At 31.2% G+C, this 18,989-nt stretch overlaps 1 protein-coding gene across 1 annotated transcript in view; it reads left to right on the top strand.

Annotated features, from left to right (window-relative positions):
• The window catches only part of LOC122520562 (myb-like protein P), a 35,520-nt gene extending 21,973 nt beyond the window's left edge, over positions 1–13,547 (top strand). The window contains 5 exon segments of the mRNA XM_043640657.1: positions 6,575–6,801; positions 9,007–9,174; positions 11,172–11,682; positions 11,851–12,095; positions 12,889–13,547. Of these exon segments, the coding sequence (XP_043496592.1) occupies positions 6,575–6,801; positions 9,007–9,174; positions 11,172–11,682; positions 11,851–12,095; positions 12,889–13,349 (1,612 nt within the window). The 3' untranslated portion in view covers positions 13,350–13,547.
• Positions 13,548–18,989: the final 5,442 nt, after the last annotated feature.

The raw sequence follows: 18,989 nt of genomic DNA, 5'->3' as shown, positions 1-18,989 counted from the left end.
TCATTTCTGGGACTCACCGGATATTATCGCAAATTTATAAAAGATTACGCCACAATATCCAAGCCACTCACAAAGGTGCTTACTAAGGGCGAACAGATAGATTGTCAAAATTCGAATTACGTAGAAGCATTTAATAAATTAAAAGAGTTAATTACAAATGCACCTGTTTTAGCATACCCGGATTTCTGAAACCTTTTATCATTACTACGGATGCATCGAATGTTGGAATCGGAGCCGAGTTGTCTCAGGATAGGCATCTTATATCATGCTATTCGAGAACGTTAAATTCCGCAGAACAAAATTATTCCACCATAGAGAAGGAACTGTTAGCGATCGTAGAAGCATGTAGGCATTTTCGGCCCTACATCTACGGGAGAAAATTTACTATCGAAACTGACCATAAACCGCTTACCTGGCTTTGGTCCTTAAAAACACCCAATTCTCGCTTAATTCGATGGAGAATTAAGTTGGAGGAATATGACTTCGAAATCAAATATAAAAAAGGTCGTGAGAATGGTGTAGCAGATGCTTTAAGCAGGATAGAACTCAATGCTCAGGAGGAATTGGACGAGACACCGGACGAGACACCGGACGAGGGCATGGCAACCGTTTACACCTCGGACGGACTCGGCCTTCTCTTTGCCCATAACGGAAAAAAACATTCACATGTTTAATTACAGTATAATAATTAAATCAGGAAGAGATTATGGAATAAAGACGACCAAGGATAAACTTAAAATACAATACACGGTAAAAATTAATGAAAATGACGCAGAGACACAGTTGCTCAAATTTTTCAGGGAAAACATCCACACTGATAAACAATATGGGATTTATTTCGCGGACGGAAATCTAGAAACCATCACGTATAGGTTATTAAGGGAACACTTCAACGGGAGATTGAAATTGATTAAAACCAACATCTATACGCCTGTAATAGACCGGAAAAACTTCGTGGAAAAACTAGACGAGTATCATAACCAAAACCATAACGGCATACAGGAAACTATAGCTCACTTTAAAAGAAAATTCTATACCATAAATATGGACCGTATCATTCAAAATTTCATAAATCAGTGTGAATTATGCTTGGAGAATAAATACGAAAGAAAACCCTATGAAACGGAGTCCTATGGCCCCATAATTGCCAATAGACCACTACAACACATACATATGGATATTTTTCATATTGGGAAAGAAAAGTTCTTAACCATCATAGACATATTTTCCAAATATGCTCAGGCCTATCACTTGATGGATGGAAACGCCACAACCATCTTAAATAAATTAAGACATTTCGCTTCACACCATAATTTTCCTGACAAAATCACTACGGATAACGGCAGTGAATTTAATTCGGCTGTGTTCAGGGAATTTTGCACATACATAAAATAGACTACCACCAAACTACCATTAATCGTCATACATCGAATGGACCCATAGAACGTTTGCATTCCACTTTAAAAGAAAAGTTGGGTATCTTAATGGAACAAAATCCCAGAGAAGCGATCAAAAACCATATGACTACGGCAATTTTAATTTATAATCAAAGTATCCATTCAGCCACAAACTTTACGCCTTTTGCTCTTTTATACGGACCATACGAAGAGTTGCATAAACATGTAATCGAACCGGAAGCTGACACAATCGAAAAATATAATGAAATACGAAAAAATGAAATTTTTCCTTTCTATAATATCTTATATAATAAGCAGATGGATAAACAAAATTTACCTAACGACTCTGATAAAACATTAGAAAATAAGGAAATCTATATTAAAACGCATAAACAGCAGCGAGACAAAACGGCAGCTCGCTATCACAAAGTGCTTGTAAACAAACAGAAGGGTCCCGCGTTAGAATGTTATGTACATGGTCAGCCCCGACGTTATAATCTAAGAAGTGCCAAGAAATTAAGAAAAATTTCTTATTCACAGGACAATGAAGATTGTGCGGATTCTACTACTCGCGACGATGCTCGTAGGGGGTGACGGCGAGGAAGAAATGAATTCGACTCACTACGATTTCCGACAGGGAATTGGGAGAATCATATCGGAATATCACTATATACATTTCAATCTAAACATCCACAATCTCCGGGGCACATACACACAAATCCTTACAAATTACCACATGCTATCCCTAAGACAGGAACTTAAAGAGTCGGGATTACTAAAGCAGGCAGCAATCATGTGCGATGAGATACGCCAGAATCTCGATCAGATAGCACCCTTTAATAAAAGAAGCAAGAAAGCTTGGTAGACGGATTGGGCACAGTGATTAAATATTTTTTCGGAAACCCGGACGCGGAAGATCTAAGAAAAATCAATAGTAATCTGGATTTACTTAATCATCAACAGCAAGAGGATATTATAACATTAAATAAATCAATAAGTATAATATACAAAATTGGCAAAGATATAAACGCTAACACAGAAATTATTAACGGAAGTTTGTCAAACATATCAAAGGCTTTGATTAATCAGAACGTCAAATTTAATATTTTTGAAGGAATAACCACTCTTATTATACAGGGGCAGCGCTTTCTCGATATGTTAGGCAAAATAAAAAGATCCTTTATTTTTTCAGAACAATTATTCGATCTGGAAATACTCACGTATGAACAAGTGTCAAATATTCGAACACACCTTTTAGAAATTTATTCTTATAAAGAACTTATGTTACATTATCATAGCTTGTTAGATTTTCGCTTTACTAAGGGAACAATCGTATTTACCCAAGACCATATCATATACACCCTTAAAATTCCTATCCTAAACCCTATCGAATTCACTTTGATCCAAAGACTTGCTACTATCAACAATAATAATCAAACGGAAATAATTACTACGCCTTGGACTTTAATGGGACCTACAATCAGGCTATCTGCAAGGGACTGTCCATTCATTGATAAGGGAGTATATTTATGCAGACAGATAACGACGGCCGAAACAGCGTCGGTCGTTGTGCATGTGGATTCGTTGCTGATGCTTATTTACAAGCTTATTAACTCGCGCGAGTTATGTTACAGTGTACGAGGTATGAATTCACACACGTAAGTAATAACGAATGATTTATTTTTGTTCAGGTAAGTGAGTAAATAATCAAACTAAAAGAAGTTGGTTAAAATATTTTTACTGATTAATACGTCGTTACAGATTGAATGCCCGACAGAGAGTGTCAGCGCCAGTCGTCGCATGGGATAAGGTTGAAATCTGCTTATCGACAGCAGGCCGCTACAATATGTGGCCGTCATGCTAAAGCTTGGCGCCACCGGCACTCTTACCGTCACGCTTCTGGTGACGAAAACTGACAACTATGATGATAAGGACGTTGGCCGCTCGGTAATCAGATGCCTAGAGACCGGATCATATAACTCGCGCGCGTGTGTGTGTGTGTGTGTAATATAAATATTTATTTTTATATAATACAATGTTTACAACTATACGATTCGTGGCAATTTTTAGATGAAACAAAAAATATGTTGAAAAAATACTATAAAAAAAAGATATTATAATAAATCATAAAAAGAAAATATAATAATTTACACGGAGGTAATTAATAATTTAAATAACGAATTAATCATATTGTTTTAAAAGGAAACAAATATTAATGAAGACAAAAATTTGATGATAGTTTATAATAAAAAGACAAGCGAGAAAATTGCGTTGTATATTAATTATTAATAATTTAAATAACAAAGAAGTAATGTTTCGATTTTTAGAAAAAATTATGATTTTATGTATTTATATCTTGACTATAATATTTATCTATTAATTCTCGTAGGTTCATTAACGTTGCCGATGCAGGTGGATGCATTTCTACATGCAGTTCGATCCATGCACTATGCGTTTTAATTCAGTTCAACGTTGTGCAATAGTTCGGTGCATCGATGCGAACGACACATATGCATCGATCTAATTGGATATCTCGAGGTATACCACTGGACTAGCTAAACCTGTCTATTCGTTCACTATACACCCACGTTATAGTGAACGTCAAACTGTAATACTATCTACTATCTCGATGCACTTCGCAGCAACATTGTTCGATGCGGCAAATTGTTTCCACGTCCAATCGAATTGCTGATTTTGTTCTTTTCCTAAAAAAGAAAAAAAGAAAAAAGGGAATTTGATTTTCGATACTATAGATTTTGTTCTAAATTTTACTCCGGATTTTTAAATTAATTTTTTGTTCTTTTCTTTTTTAAGATTTTTCTATTCTAAAATTATATAATATTCTTTTTCTGTATTTATTTTTTTTTTATGTTTAAATTTGTTTCTTTTTAAAATTAGATTTATTATTTCAAATAATAATTATTTTAAATTTTACAATTGTTATATTTTTGACTTGTACTAAATAATATTTTATTAACTAATTTGAAGAGAGAGAGAGAGGGGGAGGAAAGTAATTTGATTTAAAAACTATATCATCGTTTATTCATTTATTTATTTATTTATAAATTGTACTATTTTAAAATAGATTAGTTGAAATGTCATTAAAGTTTTTACGATTTCAAGTGATTCACTATGATTAAAAATAAAATATAACTATATGTAGTGGATAATTTTAGAAAGTTTTTTCTTTCTAGATTTTAATTTTCTTTTTCTTAAATATTAATTAACGAAACGATAATTAAACTTTTTCTTCTATTGAAATTTTCTCTCAAACGTATCACAAGTTCGTTAAATAAAAAAGTTTATATATATATATATATATACGGTTATGTTATTACCATTTAGTTTGGTGAAATAAAAGAAAAAGAAATATTTATGTTAGTATAAAGTCGGAAGAATGAAGTGTAAAGAAAATTTATCGTTGCTTGTATCTATGAGAAAGAAAGATATACGGGTGTTTCTCACCGATCGAGTTTTACGAATCGGGTCAAAGCCTTTGTCGGTTTCTCTGAGGGTAAAAGTGCAATGTGCAATGTGCAACGACCATTCCATTTACTACATATACACACATACACACATCTATTACATAAATACATATAAAACTATCCTATCTTATACAGGGTGTCCTAGTTCTTTTTTCTTTTCCCTGTAAAATTCTACCAATTTTTTCTATAAATAAAAATAAGAAACAAAAAAAACACACGTTCCATAAAGATAAGCTTTATAAAAATGTTTTATTGAAAAAGTTCTAACCAGAAATACGAAATGGAAAATTCGAGAACTGTTTTCTTGTTCGATACAATTCTAAACGGTAGTTTTAACTAACCGAATTAATAACCGAATTAAAATGTATTATATTTAAAAAAAGGAATATAAAAGCACTGTATACGATAAATTAACTATTTTAATTTTGATATAAGACACCAAAACTGGGAAAAAGGAATATCAGAATAGGCAAAGAACAAATCAGACAAATAATTATAGTGTAAAGGGGGTTAATATCATTTGTTCGAATATTGAATATTTTATTTTACGTTCGAAAAGGTTGATAAAATAAAATCATTGATCTAATATTATATACTTTAGTAACTACTGAATTATTATATGTGTATAAGGGAGAAAAAGGTGATTATGATGTTATAATATATTTAGATAGTTTGTCAGGATGATGGGCGCATTACTGATTGAGGATGAAAGTCTGAGATACACATATATTTAATCTCACATTAATTCATTTAACATAAGATTTTCACAATAACATAATCGTAACCATAAGATAAACGTAAGACATAAGACATAGAGATAAGAGTACTTAAGACATAAGATATAATAAGACTACTTTTTTCCTTTTTCTCCGTTCTTATATCCTATGCATCGGTCATACCCCCGATGGAAGGGGAAAAGAGACTCTGGGCGGTCCCAGTCTTTTTCCGATCCATCATTGGTCATCAATCGGTCTTTCTTCTAAGCATAAGTGACGCCTTAGAGTGGGAGTACGTTCAAAGGTTCTCTGAATCTCCCAGTGTAGATTACCACGTGTTATTTACTTCAAAACAAATACCAGATCCTTCCTCTTAACCCTTTCGCTACGGACACCGACTATAGTCGGCGGCCGCGCGAAGTGCTGCGTGTACGGACACCGACTATAGTCGGTGTCGCGTGAACACCTACGCTTACACTTAAATTATTAATATGTTAATTTCTGAATACTCAAAATATACTCATTTTTATGTTTTTATATAAAATGATGAAACAGTTGTTACATAACTCTCAATAAAGTATCCACACAAGAGAATTCCAAAATGCCATTGAAAGACGTAAGCCACTGCACGGAGCGGTGTCCCGTTCAGTGGCGCTACTCCCACGGAACGGAGTGCCGTAGCGAAAGGGTTAAAAAAACCTTATCCCTTGGAATATTTGTCACCATAACACTCTAAATCTTCAGCTATCTCCTGTAAACTAACAATAAGATTAGAGTATCGTACTACTACCTATTTACCTACCCTAAACTAATAATATTTCTCATAATTCTAAACTAATAATATTTATTAAAATATTCCTTACACGTGTATATATTTATTCTTCATAAGATATATATCTTATATTATCAATATTCTATTTTTCAATAATAAAATTACTTGGAATAAATTTGATTTGTGTTTGTTTGAAAACAATAGTTTGCCGAAAGCATCTGACGCACCTGTGGTCAGTGGAGGATCAATATTCTCTTGGGGCACTAAATTCAAATACACAGGAAGAACGGAAAGAGAAGTTTTAGAGGAAACGGGTCCACTTCGAAAAGAGGAACCACCTATTCAACGTTGTCAAACGACGTGTCTTAGAAGAAAAGCAAGCAGCGTACCGGCCACCCCTAGCACCCCTAGTCAGGACCTTGTGGAAATACGTTAGTATTATTTTTATAATTAATATTTTTATCTATTAACGTTAAACGAATCATGTATCAAATGACCGATTTATAATTTATGTGTGTTTTCATTCTCTTTTTTTTTAAATTATATATAATTAATATTTAATATAATATGGGAGGGGGGTTATAATATTATTGTTGTTGTTTTTATTTCTTTTTCTTTTTTCTTTTAATACTTTTCGATTCATTTTACTGATTTATTATTTTTTTTAAACATGAAAATGTTGAACGGATGCATACTATTTTAAAAATCTATTTTATATTATAATCTTTGATAATTCTATCTTAAGTCACGCGCCAATCTAATAAAATCAAATTAAAAAAATAATGCAACGCGCATTATAATAATTTCTGTTTGTTTATATTAACATTCGAGAAATGTGTATATACGTATAATGTTTTAAAAAAATATACACATATTTTTTCGTAAATATTCATACGTCGAGCGAATTTAAAGAGGATATACGTTAAAAAAATCGTAGAATCGTTGCATTAGAAATATTAGGTGTACAAATAAGTTTCCGCCGTTTTAATGTAGATAGCGCGGCGCGGAGTTTCCGTTAACTTTCGCAGATGATATCCTGCTTAAAAATTAGTTTGGACGTTTAAGAACAACATAACCTATTAATATTATTGATTTCATATTGGTAAAATATAATTTTTTTAGTTGAATATTTCCAAATTTGAGCCAAATAAGCGTCATTTGCGGAAATATTAGTTTACTTCTTTAATATAAAGAAATCTGCTGCTGAGGCGCATCGATTGCTCGTAGAAGCATATGGTGAAACTGCTTCGAGTGAGAGAACGTGTCGTGAGTGGTTTCAAAAGTTTAAAAACGGTGATTTCGACGTAGAAGACAAAGATCGCAGTGGAAGGCCAAAATTTACGAGGATGCAGAATTGGAGGAAATATTGTTGGAAGATTCATCTCAAACACAAAAAGAACTTGCTGTAACATTAGAAGTCACTCAGCAAGCAGTCTCACATCGTTTAAAATCATTAGGAATGATTAATAAACAAGGAAATTGGGTTCCGTACGAATTAAAGCCGAGAGATATTGAACGCCGATTATGCTTAAGTGAAATACTGCTTGCTAGACATAAAAAAAAAAGGGTTTTTTACATCGTATCATCACTGGTGACGAGAAATGGATACATTATGATAATCCAAAAAGAAAAAATCATGGGGATTACCAATCCATGCGTCAACATCAACAGCAAAACCGAATATTCACGGAAAAAAACTCATGCTGTGTATTTGGTGGGATCAGCTGGGTGTAGTGTATTATGAGTTGCTTAATCCGAGCGAAACAATCACCGGAGCCCTCTATCGAACACAATTAATGAGATTGAGCCGAGCTCTGAAGGAAAAACGCCCTCAATACTATTCTAGACACGAAAAAATTATTCTCCTGCATGACAATGCTCGTCCACATGTAGCGGCTCCCGTGAAAATGTATTTGGAAACACTTGATTGGGAAGTGTTACCCCACCCGCCGTATTCACCAGACATTGCACCGTCCGATTATCACCTATTTCGGTCCATGGCACATGCTCTGTCGGAGCAGCGGTTCAAATCATATGAAGATACCAAAAATTTGGTTGATTCGTGGATAGCCACAAAAGACAAGGAGTTCTTCCGACGTGGGATCCGAATGTTACCTGAGAGATGGAAAAAAGTCATTGCAAGTGATGGACAGTATTTTAAATAACCTCAAAATTACCATTCTTCTAGAATAAATACTTAATTTTTAATAAAAAAACGGCGGAAACTTATTTGTACACCTAATATATACCAACAATTTCACATATATAATACACACGTATTATGAATAATCCTACTCTATTTTAACTTCGATCAAAATATTGTTCGTTAAACGAACATAAACGTATATAAATATAAAAATATAACAAAATCTTACAAAATATACCAAAATATAACAAAATCTTCATAATCGGAATTATTTCGAATAATCATCTATGACATATATAACGTTATAAAAATGAAAAATCTCTTTACGATTTGTGACGTAAATAGAAGATAATCCTCGAATATACGCGTATGGTATATTCGTTGAATAAAAAATAAATTTATAAAAATAAAGAAAATACAATAATTTCAACGATAGGATTAATTTTAACAATTATATAACGTGTCTGATTATAATACGATTTTTGAATAGGTTATTCCAGTTTACCACGTAGTTGTCATAGTGCGGGATTGGATGGTACCGGAATGTCTGAGGGTGGTACTGGAGTACCTCTCAGTTCACCCTATTGTCCAGATAATACCTTGCCACTCCTGGAGACCGTATCGGAGGACCAAGAGATTCATGCAAGAAGAAACAATGGTTGGTCTATATTTTTTATCTATTTTTTGTCTATGTTTGTTTGTTTTATCTATCCGTTTTAATCAGTTCTTTTTAGAATTTTTACTATACCTTCCGTTTATTTTTATTATTCACTCAAGCGTTTCGTGTGAATGTGTTTTCTTCCGTTTTTTATTCAAACATGTTATATGAATGTGCAATAAAATTAATTAAAGACATAAGGAATATATTTTTATGGAGTTTTTGTTTATTTTTTGTTCTTTTAAAGATTCGTACGTGTGAAATTAGGAAACTTAGGGGAGGGGGTGGGTATATATTATGTGCATATACACAGTCAGAAGAATTAATTAATATTAATACGATAAAGTGTCTTAGATTGTTTTATATATTAAAAAATAAATTTATACTTATTCGTATTAATTGTGGCATGAATTACCTTGCAAGAATATGTTCGCAAAGAATTTGTCGATTGGTTTGTAAATATTTTAATACTGGAATTATCGTATTTCTTATTGATGAAATAAATTTAATTGATTATTATTTGTTATTAATTTTTATTGGAAGATTTACTGTATTTTCGTATAACATGTTACGTAGATATTGATTTTATTGATAGTTATACGAATTTTTGATTATAAAAGTAACCCAAGTCAATGAGCGATCATTAATTTTGTTATATTGTATTAAATAATTCTGAATTAATAAAAAACAAAACAAAATATATATACGTACGCGCATAGAAATATTCGACTCTGGCTATTTTTTATAATTATTCATGCATAAATAATACTCGAACGAGCACTTTAATGTTTAATTTTTAGAAAAAACGTGAGAATGACTTTTTTTTCTCTTTGAGTAAATTTAAATGAGTCAACGTTGGATCGTGGATAGAAAATTTTATTAAACTTATGAAAAAAAAGAAAGTAATAATTACCATTTCGATTATCATCGTACGATTCAATGACTCGTGAAGATTTTAAAAGAGAAATGCATGTACGAAATGATCACGTTTTAGCCCGATTGCATGAAACAATAGATATTAAATGAACAAACGAACGAAATGATTAGATAAAAGAAATTTTTTTTTTTATGAAAAACATGAAAAGAGAAAAAAGAATAGTAATTAAAATAAATCAAGGTCGTAAATAAAAATTGTAGAACAAAATACATTTCGTTCGTTCTATATATCTATTTATTAATGTGTGTGTGTGTGTATATATTAGTACATAATTATATATGTAATTAATTACATCACGTTAACAATCGTTTTTTAAAGACACGAATCATTTTTTCTCGAACATGGCGTGTCTTAACGAATCATGACGATGAAACATGCTAAAGAGAAAGAAAGAGAGAGAGGGAATATATTGATCTAAATTTTTACGAATAATTATATTACCGTCGTTGTCAGATAAAATTTACATTTTACGATTCTAATTTTTCTCGAGGTAAATGGATTATTTGTAAAAATATTTTTAACGAGAAAAACTAAAAGCAAGAAATAAAACAAAATTAATTTTTAAATTAATATCAATAGTGTAATAATAAACTTTCTATAAATTTATAATTTCTCATATATTAATTATATTTAAAAAAAATTACACACACATCAGATAATTATATAATGTGAAGTTAACGATATAATTTATAACAGTATAATTATATTAATATAAAAATTAATGTATAATATAAAAGTAATAAAAATATATGTAATATATAACTAATAAAAAAAAGTGAAAGAAATACATTTTACTTAAAATAATAGAATTTTCTAGAGGATAGAATGATGCACTTAATCCTATCTTTTCTTTCTTTCTCCTTCTTTATTACACATCACTTAGCATTACGAACATAAAACGATTGTTATCAGGCAAAACAAAAATAAATGAACAAAACGACCTGTTGTCGCAATCTCAAGCTTCCGCAGCTTCCGCAACAATATTACCTGGCGCTTATTATTTTGGCTTCTTTTTTTTCAACCGTTTATTTGTTCCTTCCCTTTTTTTCTGTTTTTTTAGCCTTAGACGAAAAAGATAAGCATGTGAGTGCCACCACCCACAACAACAACAACAACAACAACAACACCACCACCACCACCACCACCACTACCACTACTTCTACTACTTCTACTTCTACTTCTAATTCTACTACTACCTCCAATACTACTACTACTACTACTACCACCACAAACAACCACGCGAAAGTTAAACTGAAATTTCCCAAGAGCACGCTGAACCGACCACAAGCGTTGTACAGTCAAAGAATAGTGATAGGCTCGGAAGAGCTAGTTGGTCGTGATATCGATAACGTCGTCAGGCAACGTATAAATGCCCTTGAAAAGAGTCCCAAGGTCGTCAGGTCTACCGCATTGATAATCAAGACCTCCAAGGTACCAGCCTTTAAACCATCCTTGTCTACATCAGTATCTTACTCCTCTTCCTCCTTATTGTCGTTGCCAACAGCAACCATTATTACTAATACTAATGCAACTACTTCAACCACGATCCCAACATCAACAACAACACCAATGTCACTGACATAAAAGAAACGTGTCTTCATAGCTAACGGAAACATTTCAACGACCAACTCGAAAAGCAATGTTGATGTTCTCGACAATACACTCGAACCAACTCGAGACGATTCGTGGCAGGTAAGAAAGGTTCATCAACACCACCACCATCACCACCAACAACAACAACAACAACAACAACAACAAAATCACAATCAACACCACAACTACTACTACTACAATAACAACGAGACGACACTTCAAGAAGACTCGACGACTACAATGGGAACGATGTCAAAAAACTCTAAAGCTTCTTCGCTAGCTACTACTACTACTACTACTACTACTACCAACGGTTCTGTTTACTACGATCATCATCGGCTAACTTCACAGCATGACGATAGAAATGGAATCGATTCTGTTTTAAATTCAGGTAAGATCTCGGCCCTATGGATCCATCTATACAGGATCATCCTGGGATTCTTTATCCTTTTTATTCTCACATTATTCCCTTTCTATTTACTTTCTTTCTATCTTTTATCTCTTCATCTATTTCTCCCTCTTTCTCTTTTTCTCTTTCTCTTTCTCTTTCTATCTTTCTATATATCTAATCTATTTTATATTTCTAATGCGCTATTTGATTTAATGCGTTCGAGCGTTTAGATATTTATTTATAATATATCTATGGTATATATATATATATATATATATAGTTCTTTTTTTTACATTTACTTTTAAATTACTTTCTGTTTTGCATATTATTATTGCGGTGAAGCATGGGCCTGCGCCTGTTAACGATAAGTCATCACGTAGCCTTTGATGTCGAGCCTGTTCTTGAACGAAACGTCGTGAGAAAAGATTCTTGTTTCGATCAAAACGTCGATGTTACCAGAATCTTTTCAACTTGTAGGATCTAGAAACTCTAACCGTTATAACTCGTTTATCCTCCAAGTATATTGACTTACTTGCAAAATGTTTCGTATCGATTTTAAAATATCAACAGATATATAAATTGTTTTTGAATTTTTTTTGGTGGGGCGAGGTTCGGTGGGTGGAGAAGGGATCGGCACTAACTTTTCGGGCCAATCTGATAACTTGAAATAATAGAAAAGAAAAGAAAAAATATGATTGAACTTTGACGATAAACGGGAATAACAACGAACGATTCGAGTAACTTAAAAAAAATGATAAATCTAATTAATCGTTGATTAAATCTATTGTTACAGTCGGCCAACACGAGGGTGAGGTGAACGATTATTACTTCAGAGACTCCTTCGATCATTCGTCATCGGAGAGTCAGTTATTGGACGCATCCGGTAAACCACATAGTCGATCGGTAACACCGGTACCAAAAATGCAAAAGCTTCAAAATTTGAAGCTTTCTTTGCAACAAAAACATCAACACCAACATCAACACCAATAACAACAATTGCAACAACAACAACAGTCGCATCTAGCACGTAGATTTCAAGGAAAGTTGAGGCATAGGAGTATGCGAATTTTACGACGCTTCGTTCCGGCCTTCATGCTTGTCTTAACCGCGTTTTTCATCAGTTTGATACTGATATTCGAAACGGATGCTACGATATTTAACAGCCTGCGTAAAACGCCAGAAATGGTGGCTTTAAGGAACCAATATTATGTCCCCTTAAAGGAATTCCTCAGGACCAAGTTCGGCCTATTTTGATGCGACCCAATCATGATGACCAGTTCAAGGTCGTCTTCTTTCGTCGCTAATTAGCTCTCTTCAGTGCCAAGTCGAAGATTCCGCGTCATCGAATATACCGTGCTTGTGTCGGGTTAATCACGATTATCGTGATTTATCATGATTATGATAATAAGAATGATAATGATGATTATAATAATGATGACGATGATAATGACGATGACGATGATGATTATGACGACGATGATGACAATGATAATTATGATGATGATGATGATGATGATGATGATGATGATGATGATGATGATGATGACGATGATAGGGAAGAAACGTGTCGTTTCTATTTCTCTCTCTATCTCTTTTTCTTTCTCTCTTTCTCTCTCTCACTCTTTCTTTTTCTTTTTTTCTTACATACACTTAAAAGTTATTAATTTTGTATAAGTTGTTATTTTATCATTGATAAAAAAATACAATCGAGAAGATCGCGATCTCTTATATATCTTTTTATTATACTAATACATTTATACAGAGTAATTAAGGATAAGCAAAAAATGTGTAAAACAAAGTTGCCTGTACCATTGAGAAACGAATCACATTTTTATGAAAAAAGAAAATAAATATCTAATAATAATGATATTATAATAATAATATTAATAATAATAATACTAATACTACTACTACTACTACTACTACTAATAATAATAATAATAATAATAATAATAATGGAAAAGAGAATGAGAGACTCGGTTGTGATGCTTGTTAATTATCGATTAAAAAAATGAATATAATATATGTTATCATTTTTAAGAATCTCTTCGAAATATCGATGACAATCTGATCCAAAAAGTTTAAACAAAATCAATATAAATATATTCAATTGAATTATCAGTTTAGAGCAGGGTTTTTTAACCTTTCTTTTTTTTTACCATATTACTATGACCCAAATGTTTAAAATCTAAAAATTTGGAAACGCATAGTTATTGGCTCTGAGAAGTTACACTGTTTTTATTATTTTATTATATTTTTATAAATTTTATTATATATTTATAAATTTTCGTTAACTTGTTAAAAACATTTAACGAATAGTTTTTACAAATCATTGACAAATTTATTAATTATTTTTCTCGCTTTTGTCTAAGGTAGGCCAAATTCAAAATTTAATATAACCTAAAAATAGTAAAAAGTCCGATTTATTGGTTGAGAAACACTGTTTTAGAGGATTGTGTTGCTAAAGGGGTGGATAATTGTTATAACGGTGTTCTGTTACTTATTTGCTCCGGTAAAATGAAATACAAGCAATATTATTTTCATACGGTTTCGTTTATCTTTATTTATTGAATAATCATTTGGAGTGGTATCTAATTAACAAAATTTTTCAAATCTAAAACTGAGTACCGCACAGATATCTGTTATAATATTTAAATGGATATTTAAAAAATATTGGAAATATTACTTTACTGCAAGACGTTTATATTCAATTATTGTTTAAATTAAATTATACAAACAAAATTAATTGTTAATGAAAAACATTAAATGATTGATTACTGTTAATTAAGGATTTAAAAAAGCTGTCGGTACTCAGAAATGTTTCGAATAATGTTCAAAAATCTAAGCCCGAATACTGCAGGGTTCTATTTAAATGCGAATGACGGAAAATCAAAAATATTGCTACTTTATTGCGTGCTTTTGTAATCATTTGTTACTTATATTTAAATATTAATGAAATTAATTGTAGAAAAGTGTTAATGAAAATAATTAAATGATTGGTTATTGTTAATTATTAAGGTACTCAGTAAACGCTCCATAAAATATTCAAAAAAACTAAACCCAAATATCATTGGGTTATATTTAAATTTGAATGATAGAAAATCAAAAATATTGCTTTATTACAACACAGTATAATCATCTGTTGTTTAACAATAATTAATCAAAAAAAATTAATTATTCCATGTGTAAAAAGAAAACATGAATGATTACCGAAAACTGTAAGATTTCAAACCTTATCGGTTCTCAGGTAACGATTTGGAACCCTTATGCATTCCACACAATGAACTATAATTATATTAAAGCTTAACCGAAGTGCAAAGGGTTAAATGACGTATATAAGAAAAATACCAGATACAAATCGCAAAAGTGTTTAAGTAATACTAGTAGGAAGGAGTGGGGGAAGTAGTAGCGGTGGTGAGAGTTGGATTCTAATAATAAAAGTTATGTGGCTCGCAATAAGATGAATAAAGTTACCCCCACTACTGTTCTAATAGGATCCTATGGGAAAATATAATTTTCGTTTGATGACTTTCAACGAGTCGAGAGAGAAATTGTATGATGGAAGTTGTTTGAAAGATTATGCGAAGTTAGAAAATCCATTGAAACGAACGAGGCACGATCGGGGAAGAAAGTTCGATCCAATTTTGTTCCATCATTATTTTCTTTTCTTTTTTTTCCGTCTTTTACTTACAATTACACAAACATATTCACGCAAATCTTTTTTAATAGGTATCATATATATATACATCGTTTCTCTACCATACTTTTTAGTACATACACATATATACATATATACATATATAAAAGTATTTACATATTTGAAATATTTGAAAAACACATTGACACTAAAAGTTCCATTGACGCATATATTACATACTCACACATACTCATACATTCGAAATTGTTGAATCTGATTTGTTGATCATAAGATGTATGTATCCATATATGTATAATACATATATACATAATACAAGTATTCACTTACCATATGTAAAGTACTAGAAGCAAACAAATTCACACTAAATACATATACTTCATACATATAATTCACATTAATGCATTCTAATCTATTTTCCATATTTTTCATGTTATTTTACTACATACACATACATATATACATACATACATGTCCTTACTTACATTTTCAATGAAATATTTTAATGTGTCAACTTAAACGTAACATATGTATCTTGCATACGAACGTACACATTTATATACGCATATTAAAACAGGTAAAATATTTCTCTTCGTTTTAAATTTTTTTCACATATATACATATTCATATACATTCGTACATACGTATTAACTTCAGTCACAATTTTCTTCGTGTGTTCTTAACATATACATCTGTACACACACATACACACACAACACATGCATTACATTCCAAAATTTTTTTCATGACTTCCCTAAACTTACACACATGCAAATATATTCACGTACATGCGTATATGTACTCGTACGTGTGCGTGTATATAGAGACAAAGTATTTTTCTCGTTTTAAAATTTCCATCATGTTTCTTCTTCAATGCATACACACATATACAGTTAATACGTAGGGATCGTATTTATCCGATTTGAAATTTGAGCATGATGGGTATGAAACTCAATTCTCTTTTTCTTTCTCTCCTTTTGTCTCAAATCGAGGACGGAACAGAGAGTTGCTTGTAAGTGAAATTTAATCTTTAAAAATTAAACTTGTTGGAAATTACGTTATTTTTCTTATAGTTTTAAGAAAACTCGAAAATAAATATTACGAATAGAAATTAAGAGAAAAACAATTATGATTAAATATATGTGGGAAGGGAAATTAGACAAAGGGGCTATGAATTAAGATATGAATATTCGAGAACGATCATTGCTAAACATATCCGTATTTCAAGGAAAAACAAAGTTGTTTGTCAGTTAGGAAGGGATAGAAAAAATTTAAGAAGAAACGTTAAGATAGGAATATTGGGGAACGATCGTTGCTAAATATATACGCCTTTAGAGTAAGAAAAAAGTTGTTGTTCAGTATGAATGTTCGAGAACGATCGTTACTAAATATTCGAATAAGTGAAAAGACATAAGAAATATCGCCCTTTATTGTGATGGTGTGAGGGAAATGAGATAGTATGAGTGAGTACGTTGCTATGTAAGTTAGTCATCGTATAGCCTTTAAGAAGCAAACAGCTATTATTGTATTTACATGGAAACATTCTATTCATCTTTGTATTGAATCCTACATATATATATGTATATTATACTATAATTAAGTATTTAAAAAAGTCAACGAAAAGCAATTACCACGCTAAATAGATAAAAGTTTTTTTTATTATTTTTTCAAAATGGACATGTTTAATATTACATTGCACGGGTTAATTCAAAACGGTGATTGGAAGAAGAGTAGAAAAGAAAAATAAATGATTAGGATAAAATGTGGGTTTCTAAACAAACCAAAACCAAAAAAAGGTGATGAATATTTGAAATAAATATAAAATGATAGGGAAAAGGGGGAAAAGGGAAATGAAATTTCTTTATTTTTCATTTTTGTAGAAGAGAACATTTTTTTCGAAATTAGAAAATATGATTTTTTTACAGACTTGTAAAAGTGTTAAATATTTTTAGCATTAAAAAATAAATACAGAATAATATATTCTCCTACCTTTGTCATAATAGGGCTGTAGGTACTTTCACGTAAACGAAAATCTTCATATTTCATAAAGTTAGTATCTCTCCTGAACGTTCTTTTTTTAAATTCATTCATAGTAATTTAGAAGCTTTTAGAAGCTCGAAAAACATTAAAATCGAAGACATGATTTTTATGAAGTTATTTTTTTTTCGTGAAAACACAAAGAGAAAGAGAGAGAGAGAAAATAAAAAAATATTTCTTGATGCACCTTTATATAAATGTATATATATATATATATACATAAAGGTATTATATAAAAGTAATAGTATACATAAATTTATTACTGAATAAAAAAAAAGAAAAAAGAGAATTAACGATACCATTTATTCGTTTTTCTTTTTATATTTTCTTTTTTCTTTTAATTAGGAAAAGAAATACGTATCCAAACGTGTGTATATACATATATACAAAATGTGTGTTTCCTATTTAATTACATAAAACCTTGATCCTGCAATGTGTTCAAAAAAAAAAAGAAAGAAAAAGAACCTAAACGAGATCGATCCTATTAATAGGCAAAAGAGAGATCGTTAAAACATTTGTCGATTTCATAACAAGAAATTCACCGTAGTTTTTTCATTAATAAAAATATTATTATTATATTGTTTATTAATTTAGCTTTAGAGAGAGCCAAAAATTCGCTGGAAGAAACGAGAGAAATTAGGAAAAAAGAAAAAAAAGGAAAATTGAGAAACAAAAGTATCCTAGACTCGTCTCTTTGTTAAAATTACTTTTACAAACCCCGTCCTACATCTCTCACCTGCACCTACCAATCCTTAAAAAGTCGCTATTTTGTCCCTTCATCGTCTCCTTTAATGTCTCGCAAAAATTAGGCTTGTTCCACACATATGTAAATACATAATTATAATACATAGTGTTGTAAAAAAAAATAGCGAAGCCGACCAATGGAAAAAGATCGTATTTTTTGTTGGTTTTTTTTTTTTTTTTTTTAGTAAAATACACACATATACATGTAAGAATTTATTGTATAATGGTAATATAAAGTAGTATTTATTAAAAATAAGTAACAAGGTATAATGTTTGTAAAAAGAATATAAAATGGTAAGTATCTATAATCTAATAATCTAATGATCTAATAACAAGTGTAACTCCCACGTCCCGAAATCAACCGCAAGGAACACCCGAATCCGACTCTTCGTCGTCTATCTTGATCCTTCGCCGTTCCCCGTTGTCTTTCGTACCTCCCGTTACACTTATCACTCCTC

Source organism: Polistes fuscatus, unplaced genomic scaffold (assembly GCF_010416935.1).
Source record: "Polistes fuscatus isolate 324 unplaced genomic scaffold, CU_Pfus_HIC Scaffold1, whole genome shotgun sequence".
NCBI lineage: Eukaryota > Metazoa > Arthropoda > Insecta > Hymenoptera > Vespidae > Polistes > Polistes fuscatus.
The sequence above is the reverse complement of the archived record's forward strand: the minus strand, read 5'-3'. Positions and strand labels throughout refer to the sequence as shown.